Consider the following 23180-nt stretch of genomic DNA (forward strand, 5'->3'; position numbering starts at 1 on the left):
TGAGGGACTGAGTAAGAATAGGACAGAAAAGTGATTGGATTTGGCAAGACGAGCTTGGACCTCACCTTGACGAACCGTTTCCTTGGAGTGGTAGGGACAGGAGCCCGCTGGAGGCTTGGAAGAGGGGAGGGTTTAACTGTAAGGGGAGCATGTCAGCTGAAGAATGGTGTGTTTATGGTGGGAAGTGCTTCCGTCAGTGGTTGAGGAGAGAGGGTAAAACTTCAGGAATTGAGACTTAGCACCGTCATGAGGGATGGCATCTAAAACACAGCCTCTGGTAGGTGTGTTTATTTAGAAGTATTCAGAAAACACTCATTCATTCAGAAAAGGCAGTCAGTTGGTACAAGGATGATAGTCTTTGCAGTGGCAATTTAGGAGCTGAGTAGGTAACTTAAAATGGAAAAATTATGATGTTAGAGAATAAGAAGACCTGCAAGATCTGGTCCCTGTGAACTCTCAGCACTGGCCCAACAAGGCTGCCTTTGGGGACAGGATCTCACACTGAGGAGGAGTGACTGGGAGTGGAATAAAAATTAAGCAGGGCACCGACACAGAGACAGAAGGAGGAGAAGGTCCAGACCAAAGTGGGGGAGGAGAACGATCCTGGAAATCCCAGGAGTCAAGGCTCATATCAAAACGAGCATCAGGCAGTATCAGGCCAAGGTCAAATCCCACACATGGTTATTATTAGAAAAAAGAGGATGAAGAGTCGAGTAACACCCCTGTGGACGATGACAGCACATCAGTAACCTACTATTTCAAAACAAGCTGAAAGGTACTAAGAAAATGATGCGAGTCATGAAAGACTAACATAGATCAGAATTTTAAAACCCCAGAAATCAGGTGACCACTCAGGAAAGAATGAGACATAAAAGAAAGAGTCATTTCAGAAATGAAGAGTGAGCCAGAAGCAACACAAGAGAGACTATCTGAAAGGAAATAGAAGGTAAAAAGAGGAAGATTTCAAACATTAAAAGGAAATGAAAAAAGAGATACAAAGAATTTGAGAAAAAGCGGCAAATGTTGAAGGCAAAGAGAATTGAGTAGGTTAGTTGGGGTCTCTGAAGAAGGAAACCAAAGCAAGGGAACAGAACAAATGGCAAAAACTAGTTCAAGACAGCTTTCTTGACATAAAAGGTTTGAAGCTAAATTTGAACGAATATATATAGTATGTGCCCGAGAAGATCGACCTGGAAAGATCAACACTAAGATACTTTCTAGTAAGACAAAAAATCATTTGGGCCCAAAGACAAAGAAAACACATGGCTAATGAGAAAGAAAATTAGAATATCTTCAGACTTTTCTGCAGCAGTGCTTCATGCCGGAAGGAAATGGAGTGACATATTTAGGATTCTCAAGGAAAGAATCAGCCAAGAATTTTGTGTCCAGAAAAACCACACCAACCAATTTTCCAACTCTCCGGACACTAACTTTATATCTTATAATTAAATTCAATTCTGACACTAACTCTGGTAGTCAGCGTCAGGTTCCACAGGTTTAAGGGTTCGGTCTCACAAGACTGCCCTCACTTCAGACTTGAGTCACAAGTAATGGGCCACAGGGTACCCATGCTCTGTCTGACTTGACTAAAAATCAGAGGCTCCCCAAACTCTTCTCCCCTTTTCTATAATTTGCTAGAACAGCTCACCAAACTTAGGGAAACATTTACTTACATTCTCTGGTTTGTTATAAAGCATATTATAAAGGATACAGATGAACAGGCAGATGGAGAGGTGCATAGTGTAAGGTGCGGACGGGTCCTGAGGGCAGGAGCTTCTGTCCCCGTGGAGTTGGGGAGCGCCACCCTCCCAGCACGTGGATTTGTTCACCAGCCTAGAAGCTCTCCAAACCTTGGTATGTAGGAGTTGTTATGGAGGTTTCATTATTCAGGCATAGTGGATTAAATCGGTAGCATTTGATTAGCTCAGCCTCCAGCCCCTCTGCCTTCCCCTGAGGTCTGTGTGGAGGTGGGAGTTGGGTGGGGCTGAGAGTTCCAAGCCTCTAATCATGTCGTGATCTCTCCCGTGACCAGCTCCCATCCTGCAGCTATTTAGGGGTCCCCAGCCATCAGTCACCACATCAAACACACAAAGATACTCTTACCACTCTAGAGATTCCAAGGATCTTAAAAGCTCTGTGCCAGGAACCAGGGACTGAGACCAAATGTTTTGGCAAAAGATGTTCCTATCAGTCAGGAAATTAAAAGGGTTTTAGGAGCTCTGCCAGGAATCAAGACCTGGGGACAGAGACCAGATATATATTTCTTATTATATCACCATATCACAAGTTAGGATAGAGAAACTAAAAGAATAGAAACATCTATTTTAGTTCCTATCGTTTCTTCATTTTTTGGTTAGAATACTTCTATAAAGGGAAACTTTCTCATCAAATGTTTGATTACTCTGAGGTTCAGTATATAAAAGAAAGGCAGGATAAATGTTTATTTTCTGCCTTTATGTACTAGTTTTCAAAATAAATTGATTGCCTATGGTGACCAATTAGGATTAAAAAAAATCATTGTGGATTTATGAATTGAATTCTCTTTGGTGGCTTTCAGTCCACTGCAGTTATTATTCTTATTGATCCTCAACTTTGGCCAGTAGATCCTTCTTTAAGTTGGGTCTTGAGCCCTTTTGATATGATCCTTGACAATTTTTACTACCCTTCAAAATGATTAATCTGAATTCATATTTTAAATGGAACTATATTACAACTGGAAAGGGATTTTCTTCTCTATGCAGTCCTGGATTAATCATCATTGAATGTTGAAATGTGGTTCCATGTGAATTTTGTTGGCATTTTTCCCTTCATAGGTATGGGAGGTATCGCCAGCATGCCACCGCTGACCGCTGTTGCTCCAGTGCCAATGGGTTCCATTCCTGTTGTCGGAATGTCTCCCCCGCTAGTATCCTCTGTTCCTGCGGCAGGAGTGCCTCCTCTGGCTAACGGGACGCCCCCTGTCATACAGCCTCTGCCTGCATTCACTCATCCTGGTACGTGACCTGCTGAAGCCACAGGCCGAACTTTTACCTGTATTTTACTCTTCGTTCTCGTTTTCTGTCTTCACGTTCTGATTATATTTAAATGGTATTTTATTCCAGAAGAAATCATCTTCATTTTTTTCTTTTTTTTCATTTAATGTCTCATTTTGGGGATGAGCTAGGCTAGAGAGAGGGAAAGGAGAATGAAATTATGAAGCTTTGGGTGCCATTGTACACAGAGGTGAACTCAACAGCTAAAACCAAGAGCATAATTTCCTTTCAAGGGCTTGATGAGAGCAGCTCAAGTTTGAACAGTATTTGAACACTTTTTATTTCCATGTATCATTTACTACTTTTCTTCAGCTGCCATGAATTGCTAATAAACAAGCCAATCCCTTAGGAGTAGAATTATGTGGGAGGAAAAAAAAGAACATTGCCTTTCTTTTTTTTGAGGAGGTGGAGTGAATCAGGCATAGAGGGGGAAGGAAGTCTATTGAATGGCTAAATATATTAGGTTATAGTATTACATGCTTGCTTAATTGAGACTTTATTCAAAGTCTTTTTCCCTTTAGTTAAAGAAAAGCAGAGTGTAGATGTAGATGGTCTTAGTCTAACAAATCAGAAGGGATTCATATCAATATGGAAAGTTTTTTTTGTTTTTTAAGTACTTCGGATATGTCTGAATAAATTCGTAAGTGACTGACAGTGTGGGTTTGAGCCTTATGTATGAATCTGCCTAGGCCCCTGCATTTATTACATCTGTCAGGATGTGTCTCTAAGTTATAGCCACAGAATCCAAATCGACCTCTTGTTTTTAAGATGTTCTTTTCACATGTAGTTTATCTTTCATAGGAGACCATGACTGCAGGTGTGATGGCAGCTGAGAAAATGCTTGTAATTATTTTTCCAGTAGTAGCAGTGAATCCACGCACTGTGTCTTGTTTTCTTTTGCGGCGAATGTTGCAAGACAGTAGGCAAGTTTGAAGGGAATGTTGGTTAAGGCTCGAAGTTTTTCTCCTGACACACAGCTAACCAGCTTGAATGAGACTCAGACACAAAAGCTGGCCCTTCCTGACATCACGTGTCATCTGGCCAAGACAAGTCTGTGACTTCTTGGCTCTTACATCTGGAACTAATACTTCAGCTCCTTCAGTGCAGTTAAGAATAAGCCAGCTATCTATTTAAGCTGTTATTTCTTTAACTATTGGAACAGATCCTCTAAAATGTGATACTAAGTGTCTAATGAAGAGTCAGATTTTATGGATGTAAACATTACTACCTAGTAAGGTGATTTTCTGAAGGAACTAGTAAAACACTTTTGGCTAGAGGGCAGGAAGCAAGGAGGGAATAACTTTTTGAGTCTGGAATGGTAAGAAGGGAGGAATAATTTCTACCTCAGATTTGATAACTATGCATTTTAATTTTTATAAATAGGGAAATGTTTCTTACTTTTGTAAAATTAAAATTATTCAACATTTATTTATTTTTTCAGCAGCCACATTGCCAAAGAGTTCTTCCTTTAGTAGATCTGGTCCAGGGTCACAGTTAAACACTAAATTACAGAAGGCACAATCATTTGACGTGGCTAGGTAAGTTTGCTTGTTTTTTTAAATGGGTGGTTTGGTTCAGCCATTATCTGATTGACTCATACATTTGAAATTGAATTAGCTCTGTGTTCTTTATTTGTCTTGTTTTAGTTTGCAGAATGGTAATAATTTTCTTAATTCTTGATAATGTTACTAGGTTTTATTATTTATTTGTTGTAGAGTTGACAGAATCAAGAACACTACTTTTCCTTTGAAAGCTTTGCATGTTGATTTTTTTTTTAAAGAGGATGATAAATAGGTAGTAGTAAATGTTTAAAAAAATAGAACTCTAGGTATGAGGGAAAAAAGCACATTAACTGTTTTGTGTCAGTCATTTAAAAGTTTATGTATAAAAAATACTATATGAAGATTAGAGCCAAAACTGGCTCTAATTTTATCTCAGACAATCTTATGGGGTCTGTGTGGATTGTTAGTAAAACTTTAGATCAGGTTTTATGAAATGAGTTATTCAGGTTATGGGACAGTTGTTATTAAATCAAACATGTGGCTCAATTTTGGGTACAGCTTACATGACCTGTTTGCTTCTGTTTTGGCCAATCTTGGTTCATATTATCTTTCATATTTTTATTTTACCCTTTTTTTCCCCTTGCATACTGCTGTACTAAAATAAAAAATTAAGTCTCTTGATAAGCTATCTCAAAGCTTTCCAAATGAAAAGGAGATGTAAATGAAGATGATTCCATCTTTTCTTGTTTCAGTCCTCTTTAGGAATCTTTCCTAAGTGAATTGAGTCATTTTTCCTCTTCAAAGAAAAGAGCATGTTGAATATAATTCAGTAATTCATTGCCTTTTAAAAAATGATGTAAAGAAAATCCAGAAACTGAAAAACACTGTGCCAAATGCTTTATGCACATTAACTCATTTAATGCTCACCTTCTTCCCCATAAGATGACTGATTTTCTGTGTTATAGATGACGAGGAGGCTCAGAGGCAGGAAGTGACTTGCTCAGGATAACTTAACTCCTAGGTGATAGGGCTGAGTTGAACTGAGATCTTTCTGATTTTGAGGCAGATGTTCTTAAAATTTGCCCTGAAAACTTCGGTTAATTGTGGTATACAGGTATTTGTGTTCCATTTAATTAAGGTTTTACTCCTAGGATGCAGGAATATTTATTGAGTATCTGCTTTGACTCATTAATCCCATTTAACCTGCACAACCACCTGTAGGGTAGTAATTGGCTCAGAATTGTGAATGAAGAAACACCCGGAGAGGTTATATTTCTCACCCATAGTTTACAGCTTACTAAACAGAAGAGCTGAGATTTAAATTGAGATCATCTAACACTAAATTCCATGTTTTCTATTCTTTCTCCCATATCACGCTCAACTTTGAGTATTCTCTGACTTTCCACAAGTGATTTTGAAATCTGTCTTAAAATTGACTTGTGGCATTAAAATGAACAAACAGCCAGTATTAGCAACATTAATGCTATTAAAATGTTGGGTCTGCTCGCCCATGTGCAGTAAAGCCAATCTACTGACACCAGTTTGTAAGGCGCCAGACAAGGAGTCCGGAGCAGCTAATGCTCAGAAAACCTGAGCTCCCCAGTGGGTTTTAGGGGAGCATTTTTAAAGGCAAGATGAGGGAAGGGAGTCTCAGGATGTGTGATCAGCTGTGCGCCGTTCTCTGATTGGTTGATGGTGAGGTAACATGGCAGTGCCACAGGGGTTAATGTTATCAATCCTTAGGCTCCAGCTTCCCTTTGGTGGAGTTTTAGCATCTGTAAAACAACTCAGGAATGTGCATCAGATACTGTTATCTAGGTACTTCAGGGAGGAACTAAAGATTCTGTGACTGCCCTATGGCTGACTGTTTACATTGTTACCAGTTCTCCTGGCCCAGTTGCTGCTTTTGTCACTCCACGTTCATGTACTTTCAATCATTAATTCTTGAGTCAGCCTTTTGTGACTCAGGGGAGGCCTGGGAGACTACAGCTTTTCTACAAACAAGAGATAGGCTGAGAAAAAAACATTGAGAGAGGCAGGCAGAGGACGTGAGGGGAGGGGTCTGTCCCCAGAAGGCCCCATAGGGTCCTGCTCCGGTTATAAAAACACTGGGGTTTTTTTGGTAGTTACCTTTCAATAATTTAAGTTTCTAGCAAGTTTTTATAATGTGGCATCTAATGCCACATTTTTGGTTAATGCATTTTTAGGCCTATTTAAATTCTCAGGAATTGGGCAGAAAACTATGATTGGATAAGTGTAATCTTGAACACCTTCTGTGTAATACCCTACATTCCTGGGGTGCAGGAGAGATATAATTAGCTTCTTGACAAATAGGCAAGAGTTGGAATCTTCAAAATATTAGTTTAAAATGAGAGAGTTGTTGCAGAAGTATGCACAGCAGATTAGAACTTGGTAAATGTTTTTATTAAGAAGTTTATAAAAATTGAAAAGATAAATTTTTATAGGTACTTTTCAAGTGTTTGGGAGCTGTTTCTGTGCTTTGAGAAGTGTACATAGTAAGTATCAGTGCATAGGTAACATAAATGATGATTAAAAGGTCCAGTTCATGATTAAAATTTCACTGTAATCTGTGAGAAATAGATATTTTTGTTGAAATGAAAGGAAATTGCAAATGGGGCATTAGTTGTAATCTGTCCTGGAAGTGGAATGCCATTTTTACTGCCAGCTCAGCCATCGTGTTTAAATTGCCCAATTGAAACATCTGGCTCTCAAGAAGCCATGGGTACCAACCAGCATGATACTGTGTGGGAACTAATCTGAGGAACTGATCACCAAGGAGGTCTACACCCGAACTGGCTGCCAGCAAGGGGTTTCCTGAGGTCAGCTGCACGTTGGCAAGGAAAGGTCAGCACTGGATTGCAGTCAGAAGCAGAGCTCCTTCCCATACTGCACTGCTGATTTGCCAACCGCCCTGGGAATGTTCTCTTCTCTCTGGGAAACTCCATTTTGGGCATTTAAATTCTCAGAATGAAATAACTCCCTTTCATTAAGAAATACATTCTGTATTTTGGTGTAAAGAAAGTTAAACATTTTAAAGAATTAATACCTTTAAAAGCAGTTATTTGTTTTCTATCATCGTTGCTTTTTGAACCTAAAGAGGACACTGTTCTAGAAGTTTAGAGAAGCCTGGTCATTACTGTATCACCTCAGTTCCGAGGAGATTTTCCATTCTTCTGTAGAACCTTTAAATTAGTAAATTGTCCATATAACTTGAACCAGACACTTGGTCTGCCGTGTTTACCCCTGATTTGGAAAAAATAATGAGCTTATCTGTTTGGAGAGAAAGGTTTATAACCCTAAAAAATGGAAAAAATGATTATAGAAAATTCAGAAATAGTGATTAGGAAGTGAATAAAATATTAAATCTAGTTTTCTAGAGAAGTTCTTAGTTTACTGTTTTTAGAGAACTTAAATGTGATTTTCCTTACTATTAATCCTTTTTTCCTCTCCTTCCTCTCTTTGCCCCACAGTGTTCCTCCCGCAGCTGAATGGGCTGTTCCTCAGCCATCCAGACTGAAATACCGACAGTTATTCAACAGTCATGACAAAACCATGAGTGGACACTTAACAGGTATTTACAAATGAGAATTAATTTAGTGAAACATGATCTTTGTTCTAAATGCAAATTGTTTCTAGATGTTGGGCTGAAGATTTTCCCGATGTCTTCCTCCATTTACTGTACTTCTTTCTAAACAGGGTTTTTGTTGTTCCCCTTACCTCCAGTTCTCATCTACTGATAAGGCCATAGTTATTTTATTCTCCAGTGCCTCAGGCTTTTGCTTCTTGGTAAATAGAACCTAGACCAAGGATCCCCCAGCACCCTAGATGCCACTGTTGTGCAAATCAGCGCACTTGCAAAGAAACACTGCTGTGGACAAAGCCCGGTTCACATTCTGAAGTTCAACTTAGTAGATGAACTTGAAACTGTCTACTCAAACAATCAGTGTTTATGGCAGGACACAGGGTTGAAAGTTAGTAAAGTTAGTAGAGTTTAGAACCTAGCTTTGCCACTAACCAGCTGGAGGCCACTTTACGTATTTGGATCTTATTTCTTCATGTATAAAAGGCCAGAGTTAAGGTATATGGTCCCTATGGATTTAAAAAAAGATTGTTGTCTACATTAGAAGGATTCAAAGGATTTTATGATACTATCCAGAAACCTTTCTAATAAGGGGTTAAAACACTTAAAATTGTTAGAGAGTTATAAAGAAAAGCATAATTTTAATAAAGGAAAATAGAGATCTCCAATACAAACATTAAGTGTAAAAGGGGGGAAAATGTAACTGCTCTTTAACAAATATGAAAGGAGGGGAGAATGGGGTCATTTTCCTGGGGTGGAGAAGCAGTGATATTCAGCAAAAAACATTTTAAATTTCTGATTCTTACTATCTTTTTTTCTTTCTATCACTTACAATTGCAATTTTTACTTCCAAGAGAAAAATTCATCCTTGTTTAAAAATGTCAGGATTGGGTGAGACTTCGAAGGGTTCTGGTCTAACCTTGAACCCTATCCCAGTAAAGAATCTCAGCAGTCATTTCAAATAAGCATATATTTGTATCTGAGAGGGCGAATTATAAGTATACATAAATTCTCTGTATGCCTCTCTCACTGTGCTAAAGCGGAAGCTGTCACTTTTATACATAGCATGAAAAACCAGGCCAGCTTATATGGGCACTGAAGGGATATTCAAAAGTATAGTTTTAAGTACTGTTTAACATGATTTGACAACAGTGTATCATACAGACCCAGACCTGCATTGTCAGTGAATCTGAAAACATTTTTTAAAGCACTGTTGGTGTTTGCTGGGAGTTACTTAAAATAGTATTCAGATACGATGTTGATGCCGAAATTCTCTTTTCTTGGTAGCATGTGTTTTATGACCGAAGTATATAGTATCAGGTAGAAGGTATATGACGCAGGAACTTAAATATTTAGAACTTTTAATATCTGAGGCAGAAAATAAAATTTGAAATATACTGGATGGATGAGCAGATTTTTGCTACTGTTTAGCTGTATACTTATTACTGTTTTGTCCTGGAAGGAATTTAAGGTGGGAATTTCATTTTCAAATCTTTGTATAGTCATGTCAAATAGAAAGAATAATTTATTACAGTACATTTTAAAATAGGAGTAAATAAAAGACATTTAATTTGTTTTCCCTTTGTGAGGAATCAATATAAGGTGTGTTTTAGGCTAAATAAGACTGTTGATGGAAGCAGAGCAGGTTTTGTTGAGATGAAATACAAAGATTATTTTCATGATCACAACTGTGACAATAATTGTGTGAATCCTCAACCCCTAAAGCAGTTACTCAGTTCAGCTTAAGAATTGAGTAAGAAGAATATCAAGAAAGTTGAGAATAGTTCCCAGAATGGAAAGAGGCAGAAGTGAAATATTTAGCAATGGCACAGTTTACCCCATTGATTACCTGGGTTGATTTCGCTGATACACCTGGTTAGGTGGGCACCCCCTTGTTCCTTCCCAACCTGATGTATATGCTACTGCACGCTCTTAAAAGAGACACTCTTATAAAAGGGAGGAGGAGTCCTTCCTAATCTAAGTTATATAAGTAGCTCTAGAATTCTGTTAATGCCATTCTTGCTAGTCCTCTTCTCAAAGAGGTATTTGATTATCTCCTTGCATTCTGAAACAGTGCATATGTTATTTGGTTATTCATATGCTAATCACAAAATGCTAAAAGTCTTAGTCATTGTTTGAAGTAAAGCATTAACTTCATTTAATTGTCTCTGTTCTTTCCATTCAAGCTTCCCTACTGAAACATAGCTACCCACTGTAGGCTTTGTGAACTTGAGATTTGTGTTTATTCCCTTAATGTTTCCTTATAAGCCAGTCTGCCTTTCATGAATGTAGGCTTCTACAGAATAGTTCCGAACACTCAGAGCTTGATTTTTATGTTGTCCTGTTACTATCTTTGCTGTTGCTGATCTAATTTAATGTTTCACAACCTTGTCTTAGGACTTAGAGTCAAGTATTAGAAATTGCAAAAGACAGTTGGAATCTTTTAGTGCAGGGGTCAACAGACTTCTTCTATAAACAGCAAAATAATGTTTGCAGATTCACTGACAATGCAGGTCTGGGTCTATATGACACACTGGTGTCAAACCATGTTAAACAGTACTTAAAACTCTACCTTTAAATATTCCTTCAGTGCCCATACAAGCTGCCCTGGTTTTTCATGCTATGTATAAAAGTGACAGCTACTGCTTTAGCACAGTGAGAGAGGCATACAGAGAATTTGTGTATACTTGTAATTCGCCCTTTCAGATGCAAAAACATTTTAGACTTGCAGTCATACACTGTCACTGCTCTTCAACTTTGCCATTTCAGTATGAAAGCAGCCGTATATCATGCTTAAATGAATGGGCATGGCTATGTTTCAATAAAACTTTATTTACAAAAACAGGTGGAGGGCTGGATATGGCCTATAGACTGTGGTTTGCCAATCCCTGTTCTAGATCATTTTCCTCATTTCAGAGATAAAAGAACTTCCTAAAAGTAGTTTTGTTAATGTCACATGTCATTAGGGAGTGGAAGAGTCAGGACTGGAATCCATATGTCCTGATATCCAGGTCCAGGGTTAGTTCTTTTCATTTATTGTTACACTTTTTATTGAATAGATGAAATATGAACTTTCTTTTATATAGTTCTGAAGTGGGCAGAATTGTTACAAGTATAAATTAAAGCATTTACTAAACTTTTGCTAATTCTACTTTAATGTTGCCAACATTCTAAATACAATGTTAGAGACTAAATAAAATGATCAATGAACTTTTCTCATTCCAGTATACCACGGAACAAGCAAAATTTTATGCGTGGTAATCTTCCTAACACAGTTGCTACCACTTTCCGTTCCTTTGTCTTCATGTCATCCTGGGACCACACCTTGGGAGTCAGTGATGGACATAAGACGTTTGTCTCTCTCCTCCTAACACTAGTTTATTTAAACATTCAGATTCTTCCATTGTAGCCTTTCTGGTATCTAAGGCTAGTTTCGTGCCCAAACTGAAGATATATACAAGTATTTTAAGAAGTGAGCGCTGATTTTGAGATGAGAGTTGAAATTCCAGAAATTCTTCTTTATCACTAACCTAGGAAATGGCTGCGATAATTGGCCATTTATACAACCTTGAGCAAGTTTTTTTTGTTTAGTTTTGTTTTAGAGTCTGTATAATGAAATGAGTAGAAGAGTTCTCTCTAAGGTCCCTTCCTCCTCTAAGATTCTCTGAATCTTATCTGAATTTGATAGTCATCATGGTGGAGGAAGCAGGTGGTGGCCAAGATGCTGAATTTAGAGAGAATAAGTTTCAGCTTTGTAAATAAAAGCCTGATACGAATAGAGACGGTAACCTGGACAGAAGGGCAGGTTATATTTTGAAACTCTAATCCTTTACATACTCATTCCTCATTAAACATCTATTTAACAAAAATTTATTGACTGTGTGCCAGGTGCTTTGTGTTTCTTGCCTTTTTCATTGGGGCTTAATTTCCTTTTTAAAAAGCCCCTCGGGTAGTAGCAAATATTGTTTAAAGCACTGTGATTGCATGAGATTACATAGTACCTGTGTTCAGAACACTGATCAGTGGAGATTTGCTGATTCATCTTTATTTTTTTTTCCTGGTTTTTGTTTAGGTCCCCAAGCAAGAACTATTCTTATGCAGTCAAGTTTACCACAGGCTCAGCTGGCTTCAATATGGTAAGGAATGAAAAAGTTCCTTGTTTTGTATAAAGAGGAAACTGTATTTCTTGAATTGATATGGCTCATGGGTCTTTAGATTAATACCGTTATTTCTAAGGGGGATATATGGAGTAGGCTTAATTTTCCAATGAGTTGTTATGATTACCCCTCTTACTTTCCCCCCTTTTGATTTTGAAAAATACAAAAGCAGAGCAATCAATATAATGAATTCTCAAGAACTCATAATACAGCCTAAATAAGTCTCAACTCATGACTTGTCCTGGTTCTCCTCTCCTCTTTTCAATTATTTTAAGCCAAATCTCAGTCATTATATCATTTCCATCTGCACATATTTCAGCTTGTATCTCCAAAAGACATAGGGATTTTTTCCCCACCTGACTGCAATACCAAAAGTCCACTTAAAACTGTTAAATAGTAATTCTTATCATTAAGTTAATCAGATGGTGTTTAAATTCCTTAGATTGTCTCATAATTTTTTTATAGTTGATTTGTTCAAATCAGGACTGAAATAAATCTATATTTTGTAACAATTGGTTGATACATCTTTTAAGTCTCCTTTAACCTATAAACTACCCCTTGTCTTGTTTTCCACTCCTCCCCCACCCCACTCTGCAAAAAAACCCCAGATCATTTGTCCTATAGTTTCTTATAGCCTAACTTTAGCTGATGGCACCCTTGTGGTGTTAATTCATTCTTGTATTTCCTGTAGATTGGTAGTTAGATCTTGAGCAGGGTTCTGCACCTCAGTGCTATTGACATTTTAGGCCTGATGACTCTGGTGGAGGCCTGTCCTGTGGACTTTTGATTGATAAGTAGCATCTCTGGCCTCTGCCTACTGCAGTAGCATGAGCCCCGCCTCCACTTGTGACAATCAGAGATGTCTCCAGACATTGGCAGATGTTCTTTGCAGTACTAAATCTATCAGTGGTTGAGAACCACTCATCAGATTCAAGTTTGAATTTTTTTTTTTTTTTTGCAAAATACATCAGAGATGATACTGAGTACTTTCATCAGTAGGTACATTTATGTCTCTTTGTCTATTTTGTAATGAGTTTTAGTAGCTATTGATGAGCCTTGCCTAATCCTATAGGATTCTTTACATTTAAATATTAACTAGAATGTTAAATATTTAATTTTAATATCTAGTTAAATATTAACTAGAACACACACTCTTCAGGAGTGTGTATCTCTCAGTTATGCATTATCCATTGATTCCACCTGGAAGATAAACCCGGTCTATAACACTTACCTGCTAGGTTCAAGATTTTGCTGCAGACTCATTGATGTGGTTGTTTCATAAGTGGTCAAGCTCTAGGGCTGCTCCCTTCACCCATTATGGTCCCTTCTGCTTTGCGTTAAAGGGTCAGCCTCTTGCAATAGCATAATAACAGACCAGTTAGCAAGCATCTTATATCTATGACACATCTAGACCTCTTTAAGTCTGGGTGTGTACCAGTATCCTAGGGCCCTCTGGAATAAAAACTAAAGACCTAACATTGATGGACGTTGGTTGTTCTCATGACACTAGAATATAATGAAATGTTTAAGTTTCTCATTTATAACCTGCCCTCTTTGAAAAAAATACTTGAGTCTTCTCCTACTAGAATATTATATTCTCTTTCTACATGATAAAAAGATATTTAATTAAATGTGTACAGCCATTCTTCAGGCAAGTATGGGGAAAAAAACAAATAGGAATTCCACCTGCCTTTTAATTGCATTTACCTAGGAGTGGGCAGTGGAAAGGAAGAGAGAACAAGGTAAAACAGGCAGGGTTTTCATTTGTGGCTCTGTTCTACTTAAAAACAGGAGTCTGGCTCCTGGAAAAGGCAAAGGTAGAGGGACAGAAAAGAGATCAGTGGTTGCCAGGGCCTGGGGGCAAAGGAAAGGGTGACTATAAAAAGACAGGAATTTTCGGTGATGATGAAACTTCTATACACTGTGGTAGTTACACAACTGAATGTGTTTGTCAGAACTCGAAGAATTGTACTCTAAAAGGGGTGGATGTCACCGTATGGATATTGTACCTTAAAAAAAAGAGTTTGTGCCACCTGAGGAAATTTCAGATTTAAGAGGAGTTTCTTGACTTATCGCATCAGCAAAGCCAGTTAGTTGCCCAGTGTAGCATCTGTCCTGTTGGTATTTTAGTGAACAGTGTTGTGGTCTTGCATCCTCTTTTGGTGTCTAGAAGTTGTTAAGTAAAATCACACTCTTGGACTTGCTAGAAAAATCTGTTTACTTTAATTAGCTACCAGGGCAAGTTGATTATGAAGAACAGTGACGATTGGATCCTAAGATTAAGGAACAGAAAACACCTTGCCTCTGTGGCTGGAGGCCGTAAAGATCCACCCTTGGAGGCCTAGATCAGGGCTTGGTCCAGTGAGCTGAATCTGGCCTGCACCTGGTTTTTTTTTTTAAAACAACCGTGCCCATTTGTTTCTCTATATATTGTCTGTGGCTACTTTCCTGCTGCAGTGGCAGAATTCCGTGTGATAGAGATTGTGTGTTCTGCAAAGCTTAAATATTTACTATCTGACCTGATAGTCTGCAGAGCGTAGTCTAAATTAGACACATGGAATGTATGATACATTTAAAATGGGTTGCAATGATTGAGAAGAGTGTAATTATAATCATAGTTAACATCTGTTGGATGCTGAACACCATCCCAGCTATATGGATTGTCTCATTTTGTCTTTGCAATGGTGGTGTGAAATAGGTACTATTTTTATAAACTGAGGCACAGAGGAACTCAGTTGGCCTAGAGTCATAATAAGAAAATAGAACGTTTAAATCACTCATGAATAGTAACAAGCATGCATTTTCATGAAGCTAGACTACAATGAACTTTTTGTTGAATAGGAATCTTTCTGACATTGATCAAGATGGAAAACTCACAGCAGAAGAATTTATCCTGGCTATGCACCTAATTGATGTAGCTATGTCTGGCCAACCACTGCCACCGGTCCTGCCCCCAGAATACATTCCACCTTCCTTTAGGTAAGGAATATTTGGCTCTCATAAGAAATTGTGCGCTGAGTATGTGAATTTCAAACTTGGCTTTGTTGCCTGTGTATCTTATAGTCATTTCTTATTCTTGGCAAGTAAATGAAATATCTATGAATTCAAGCAAATCTTCTTAGGTAGGTTTGTGTTCATCTTTCCCTGTTCTGTTCTTTAAAGTACTCATAGGATATTAGTAAAACAGTCAAGTAAAACATCACAGATTTTGTGATTTTTGAGACAATCCATATAATCAAAGCTCACCCAAAACTTTAGCAGTTTAAGTGCAATGATATCAACCTATACATAGAAAATAAAGCAAGGAGATTCTGCCTATGAATTCTACACATTCCAGACAGAGGTAACAAAATGCTGGCAATGTAGAAATTATAATCAGGAAGATAATTAAAGAAAATTGTCATGGTCTGAAACATAACCTCAATGGAGACATTGAGAGGGTAGTTCAGGGTCCAATTGGGAAGACTCTGCAGTTACTGGTATCCTCTGCCTACACACAACCACGCATACACAGCCCTCTTGGACAACTGTGTCTCAAAGCTTTAACTTAAAAGACAAATTTGAGATCTTACGAGACAAAGAAGAACAAAAGAAGCACAGATAAGAATTTCTGTCCTAATTCCTCACAGGAAGGACTGGGGGAAAAGTCCCCATAAAAGTATGAAACATGAAGCTGTCACTGTCAGCACATACATGGTGCAGGGGGGAGCTGAGAAAACTGTGAATGTGTAGGAAGAAACCGGTAGCTGGACAGTTTTCCCACAAAATCTCACAGCTTCAAGAATCGCTACAAGAAACACAACACTGGAAGCTGATAAAAGAGCGTAAAAAGAAGATAGGTAGATCGGTTTAAAAGAGCAAGATTAATGGTGTAAAGTGAAACTAACCAGTAAACTAAGTGATTTGTTTTAAGGACTATAAAGTATAGACATTTCATGTGTTTATTAAGAGATAACATGGAGAGACTTTGTAAAGGGAAAAAAAAAAAAGATGCTCTCAATTAGCTCAGCTGCTAATCTTCCCTTGGAAATTTAATGTTTCATAGGAGGGTTATGATCGGAACAGCGAACACTTACTATGTCCAAGGTACTTGCTCTAACCACTTGACGACTGTTCATTGATTTAATCCTTTGGAATTGTCCTACTTTTGGTGATGTTTCTAAACATTTGAATGAATATGGCACTCAGAGTCTGATGACGTTCAGATACTCATTTTTAAGAAACTCTTGTAAATAGAGAAGACCAAATCTTTATCTTTTCCTCACTAAAAATGAAATTTGCTCCATGATATGTGGCATAATCTTAAAAAAAATTTTTTTTCATAATTTACCCAATTCTACCTAGACAGCTTTACATGAATCCTTTTTTTCTTTTTTCTTTTTTCCACAACTGCAGAAGAGTTCGATCTGGCAGTGGTATATCTGTCATAAGCTCAGCTTCGGTAGATCAGAGGTTACCAGAGGAACCAGTTTTAGAAGATGAACAGCAACAACTAGAAAAGAAATTACCTGGTAAGACAGTCCTTATATTTGAATTATAGCAAATTAGAGATTTTCTATCTCTAAGGCAAAGATGGAGGCAAAAATAAATTTAGCTTTTGACATTCTTGCTATGTTTCTTTCTTAAAATTTTATTTATTTTATTTTTTTGCTGTGTTGGGTCTTTGTTGCTGTGCACAGGCTTTTCTCTGGTTGTGGCGAGCAGGGGCTACTCTTCGTTGCGGTGTGCGGGCTTCTCATTGCGGTGGCTTCTCTTATTGCAGAGCATCGGCTCTAGGCGCGTGGGCTTCAGTAGTTGTGGCACGTGGGCTCAGTAGTTGTGGCTCACAGGCTCTCTAGAGCTCAGGCTCAGTAGTTGTGGTACATGGGCTTAGTTGCTCCGCAGCATGTGGGATCTTCCCGGACCAGGGCTCGAACCCGTGTCCCCTGCACTGGCAGGCAGATTCTTAACGACTGAGCCACCAGGGAAGCCCTTGCTATGTTTCTTTAACTGACCTTAGTCAGAAGGGAGACACTTTTCATACGCTTTTGGATTTGAATATATGTATAGAAATAAGAACATTATGTACTCTGCTAATGCACCCTTGTTCTAGCTTTTAAATTGAAATCTGATTATTTACCACTTAACAAAAATTTTATAAATGTTATCTATAAAATGCTCAAAACTGATAAGCCTTTAAGGTGGTTGCTTAATACCACCAGTGCAGAAATAGAATGTAAAATTGCCTACTGTTGTTTTCTCATGTTGTTATAGAATCGGAAGCTCCTTGATAACAAGAAGTTATTTTAAATTTAATATGAACCTAATTTAAATTATCCTCATTTACAAAGATAAATTCATCATACTATTAAAATATTCTATGGTAGCTATGAATTATTAATGATGAGATGACAATTGATACTGACACCCTAATGAAATTTATTATGGAACCTCTTTATGTTTAATACTCTGTCATTGTCATTTTGTTGCATTTAAAGTGCTCAGGGGATAATTGACCTGCTCAGGACACTAGCTCTCCTAGTCTCCTCTTTAACTAAATTACTTTTTGTTCAGTGATAAACTGCTTACTGAAAATGTTCTTTGTTTAAGTGTGTTGAGTACAGTGAAGAATCTAAATGTTAATAATACATGGTCCATGCCCTCTAGAAGGTTATAATACAACTGAGGATTTAAGACATCCATATAAACAATCATCAAAGCAGTGCATAAGTATGATAAATTCCTGAAGACAGAATTATAGATGCACAGCAGAGCTTACTTATAGCTGGTTGGCATAGACTGGGAAATACACAAGCAATTAAATCTCTATGGAAGAGGTCACAGTTGAGTTGAGATTTGAAGAGTAATTGGGTCATTACAAGTGGAAGGGAGGAACATTTCAGGTTGATAATAATGGGAGTAAAGTCTTAAAGCAAATAAGGACAGGAATCCTTAGGATTTGGAATTTTCTTTTTCTGTTGGTAGAAGACATTCATTTAAAGTTTTGAACAGGATGTGACAGTATTAGAGTTTTGGGTTAGTGCATTCTTTCTTTCAACAACCATTTATTATGTGCCTCTGTGTACCAGAAATAGGGCCAGATTTTGGAATTAAAAAGATGTATAGGGACTTTCAGTTTTTTTCTTTTTTTTAAATTGAGGTAAAATTTACTTAAGATAAAATTGATCATTTTGAAGTGTACAGTTCAGTGGCTATCTAAGTCAGCTTGGGCTTCCATAATAAAATGTCATAGTCTGGGTGTCTCAAACAGCAGAAATTTATTTCTCACAGTTCTGGAGGATAGGAAGTCCAAGATCAGGGTGCCATCCACTTCCATTCCTGGTGAGGGCACTCTTCCTGACTTGCAGATGGCTGCATTCTCACTAGGTCCTCACATGGCCTTTCCTCGGTGTGTGCACATGGAAAAAGAAAGATAGCTCTCTCTTCCTTTTCTTATAAGGCCACTAATTCATAATGAGGGCCTCATTGTCATGACCTTATCTTAACTGGAATTACAAAGTTCCCATCTCCAAATACCAGCCCATTTGGGGGTTAGGGTTTCAACCTATAAATTGGTGGGGTGGAAAACATTCAGTCCAAAACAGTGGCCATACCTAGTTACTCTCCATTCTCCCTTTTCCCCAGCCCCTGGAAATCACCAGTCTGCTTTCTGTCTCTTTGGATTTACCTCTTCTGGATATTTCATATAAATGGTATTATGCAGTGGGTGACCTTTTACATCCAGCTTCTTTCACTTAGCATAGTGTTTTTGAGATTCATCCACATTGTAGCATGTATCATTACTTCATTCCTTTCTCTGACGGAGGGGACTTTCGATTTTAAGATGGCAGAGTAAAATGGTTGCTGCCTGTTCTGAAATCACAAAAGGAGCCAGAAGAACAAGAAAGTAAAACTTGCTTGCCATCTCTGATCTCTAATCTAACTACAGTATGTAAGGAAGGTCTGTTTTCAGTGAAGGCCAGACAGGAATGTGGGAGGAAGCCAAGAAAGGATGCTCACAGCTACACATCTCAAGACAGTGTGTGAAGTGACGGCCCTTGAAATAGATTGGGAACAATGGGAATGACATACTGCACAGGCTGGCAGTGAGAGCTTCCCTTGTCTGGGGCTGGCTCCAAGGAGAAGCGTGTGAAGCAAACACAAAACTGGATAGACGCTGCTGAAAACATAGTAAGGGATGTGGTGGATGGAACTTTTTTTTTAAGTAAAATAAAATGGATGTAAACAGTGTTAGCAAGGATCAGAGAAAGACAATTATTGACCTGGGGATAGTTCTAAAATTCATAATTGGTGTTCTCAAAGAAGGAAACTGAGTAATGGGTTAGAAAAAATAATTTATGGAGTATCATTTCCATGATGATTAGGGCACAACCTGCTCTTTAGTGTGAAACCCAGGAGGAGACTTACCTTCTTACCTCTGCATTCAGAAACTGTCTTGTTTGTTAAAATTGAAGACACAACAGCACGGTTTTAAGGAAAGAAAAAAGAGGTAGAAAGGGAAAGATTTGTGGTACAGAAGTGACAAGGGGTCAATTGCTGAATCCAGGTCATAGAAAAGGGAAAGGGTAGAGTGACAGGGAAGGTATGGAGGTTGGGTGATGATGCAGAACTGCTGTCAAAAGATTATTCCAGAAACCGCGTTTGGCATTTCGAACACTATGATGTGGTTCATCTGGAGGGGAGAGTATATAAGCAAGAAGCTGGGTGAAGGGCACGTTCATAGTGCTTATCAGCGAGGGCACAGGTGAGAAAGAAGCTTTGGGAGTTCAGGTTTGCAGGTACACTACACATTTCCAATATGCCATTGAGTTTTCCCTTTGAAAATACTATGTTGAAAATCATGGCTTTTCCTAATCGTTACGTCTTGTTTTAAAGTAACCTTTGAAGATAAGAAGCGTGAGAACTTTGAACGTGGCAATCTGGAGCTGGAGAAACGGAGACAAGCGCTCTTGGAGCAGCAGCGCAAAGAACAAGAGCGCCTGGCCCAGCTGGAGAGGGCGGAGCAGGAGAGGAAGGAGCGGGAACGCCAGGAACAGGAGCGCAAGAGGCAACTGGAGCTGGAGAAGCAGCTGGAAAAGCAGCGGGAGCTAGAACGTCAGAGAGAGGAGGAGCGCAGGAAAGAAATCGAGAGGCGAGAGGTGAGCAGCTGGGGAGCAGCCCCGTCATGAACACACGTGCTGTGCTCTTCCAGAGCTGTTTAAGTAATATATTAACACAGTCTTTTTTTTCTTTTTACAATTCAGTAGTTTTAGTTATTCACAAAATTGTGCAACCGTCACCACTAATTCATCACCCCAAAAAGAAACTCCTTACCCATTAAGCGGTTACTCCCCATTCCCCCTCCTCCTGCCCTTAACAACCGCGAATTTCCTTTCTCTCTCCATAGGTTAGCCTATTCTGGACATTTTGTATAAGTGGATTCACATAATATGTGGCCTTTTGTGTCTGGCTTTCGATTAGCATGTTTTCGTGCTAAGTTGTAGCGTGAATCATTACTTTATTCCTTTTTGTGGTTGAATAGTATTCCATTATATGGATAGGCCACATTTTAAATTTATCCATTCATCAGTTGGTGGACATTTGGGTTGTTTCTACTTTATGGCTATTTTGAATACTCTTCCTATGAACATTCATGTACAAGTTTTTGATAATACAGTCTTGTAACAAACCACTGATAGCAGTTAAGTATTTTTTTCTAGGCTTTTTTCTGCATTCACATACAAATATAGAAACAAAAAGGTTTATATGGTGGAGAGGTTGAAGGTTTAGTTGAAATTGTTTTATGGAACCACTGTAATGGTATCACACTAATTTTATTGTTCTGCATCTTTTTCTTTTTCCACTTTAGAAAATAGGTCTAGTAATCTTCACTGTATTTTATGGATGGCTTCCTAAATTTGGTGCCATACCTGGATAGGGGCCAAGCCTATCTCCTGTCTGTCTTTCCAATTTTAGTATATTGGTTTTTTAAAATTAATTAATTAATTAATTTATGGCTGCATTGGGTCTTCATTGCTGTGTGCGGACTACTCTTCGTTGCGGTGCACGGGCTCCTCATTGTGGTGGCTGCTCTTGTTGTGGAGCATGGGCTCTAGGCACACAGACTTCAGTAGTTGTGGCACACGGGCTCAGTAGTTGTGGCTCGCGGGCTCTAGAGTGCAGACTCAGTAGTTGTGGTGCATGGGCTTAGTTGCTCCATGGCATGTGGAGTCCTCCTGGACCAGGGCTCGGACCTGTGTCCCCTGCATTGGCAGGCGGATTCTTAACCACTGCGCCACCAGGGAAGTCCTAGTATATTGTTACAGAAGAAATGACATGATTCTCTTGTGTGGATAAAATGTATTTTAAAGATGGGGGATTTGTCTTTATGAAAAAATAATACTTTGGTTTCATCTCCTGATGATTGCTTTAGAAAACTTGTATCTATAAGCTCCCTTTCATTCGGGCAGACACACACAGATACTAACAGGATTTTCATTTCCAGGATGACAACCAAAAGGTAGACAGCCTTTCCTTCTTCAAAGTTTTTTTAAAAAAAAAATATTTTAGAGTGTTTATTCAAGATTATTTAATTGACATTTACCATGTGCCAGGCATTGATAGTCCCTGGAGATATGGTGATAAAGAGGAACTCCACCTGTCCTCCAGGCCCTTACAGTGTAGTTGGAGCACAGGTATGTAAGAAGCAATTACAATACGATAAAGAGTGCCAGGTGCTCCCACAGTTACTCTGCCTAGCAGCCATCAGAGTCAGTGTTGAAGAGAGCTGACGTTGCCAGAGAAATTACAGAACCTTCTGTGCTAAAAAGGAAATGAATGATTAGGGAGATGGGGGTTACAGACTTCTAAAGCTTGAGACAAATAATAATCTCTCATGTGACAGAAGAAATAATAATTACTTGTTTGATGGAAGAAAGCTTTTTTTGTTTGTTTTTTGTTCTGGGGTTTTTGGCTTGATTTTACTAGATTAATTTTCCTTGTTTTTTATGAGTCCGTAAATAAGGAAGAGCAGCTTATTTTAGCACACCAAGCATCCTTAGCGTAAAGAATTGAATGTCAGTGGTGAAACAATCCAGTCTGTTCTCAGCTCATGTAAACATAATAGCCTTTCTCAATATTCTCTGTTTTCCCATAGAAGGAATATTATATTTGTATAAAATTTTTCTGCTATTTTAAAATAAAAATTTCTTGTAATGTTTAATAATATTTCACCCCTAAAAGAAAAGACTTACTAGATGTAATGCTTACTAAGAGACCTTGAAGAGTATAAGAACTGAACAATTGATAAATCGTCTGTGTATGTCATAGGCTGCAAAACGGGAGCTTGAAAGGCAACGACAGCTTGAATGGGAACGGAATCGAAGACAAGAACTATTAAATCAAAGAAACAAAGAACAAGAGGACATAGTTGTGCTGAAAGCAAAGAAAAAGACTTTGGAATTTGAATTAGAAGCTCTAGTGAGTAGTTTGATTATGCTTTGGGAATCTACTTACACTGAACCATTAAAATGCTAATAATTCTTATTATTTTTCATTTGTTAAAGAATGATAAGAAGCATCAACTAGAAGGAAAACTTCAAGATATCAGATGTCGATTGACAACCCAAAGGCAAGAAATTGAGAGCACAAACAAATCTAGAGAGTTGAGGATTGCTGAAATCACCCACCTACAGCAACAATTACAGGTGAGAAAATATGTCCCTTAAAAGCTTTTTGGCTTACATGCCTTTCTCTGATTCATCTCATTCATTTATTCACTCAACAAACATCAAGCATCTAATAGGCACTGGGAAGCCAAGATGAAGTAGACAAGGTCCTTGCCTGAAAATAGGTTGTCTAGTAACTCAGCACACTTGCCGAGACTGCTACATGCCAGCTCAATGCAAGC

At 38.3% G+C, this 23180-nt stretch overlaps 1 protein-coding gene across 3 annotated transcripts in view; it reads left to right on the forward strand.

The window, feature by feature from the left end:
- Positions 1 to 23180, forward strand: part of ITSN1 (intersectin 1) — a 223768-nt gene that overhangs the window by 83241 nt on the left and 117347 nt on the right. For all 3 annotated transcript variants that reach the window (XM_024758245.1, XM_024758246.1, XM_024758247.1), the window contains exons 6-14: positions 2814 to 2993; positions 4474 to 4570; positions 8026 to 8126; positions 12208 to 12271; positions 15134 to 15271; positions 16688 to 16803; positions 20168 to 20430; positions 22601 to 22750; positions 22837 to 22977. In XM_024758245.1, the coding sequence (XP_024614013.1) occupies positions 2814 to 2993; positions 4474 to 4570; positions 8026 to 8126; positions 12208 to 12271; positions 15134 to 15271; positions 16688 to 16803; positions 20168 to 20430; positions 22601 to 22750; positions 22837 to 22977 (1250 nt within the window). The remainder of the gene's footprint in view (positions 1 to 2813; positions 2994 to 4473; positions 4571 to 8025; positions 8127 to 12207; positions 12272 to 15133; positions 15272 to 16687; positions 16804 to 20167; positions 20431 to 22600; positions 22751 to 22836; positions 22978 to 23180) is intronic.

This window comes from Neophocaena asiaeorientalis, unplaced genomic scaffold, assembly GCF_003031525.2.
Source record: "Neophocaena asiaeorientalis asiaeorientalis breed wild unplaced genomic scaffold, Neophocaena_asiaeorientalis_V1.1 scaffold45, whole genome shotgun sequence".
NCBI lineage: Eukaryota > Metazoa > Chordata > Mammalia > Artiodactyla > Phocoenidae > Neophocaena > Neophocaena asiaeorientalis.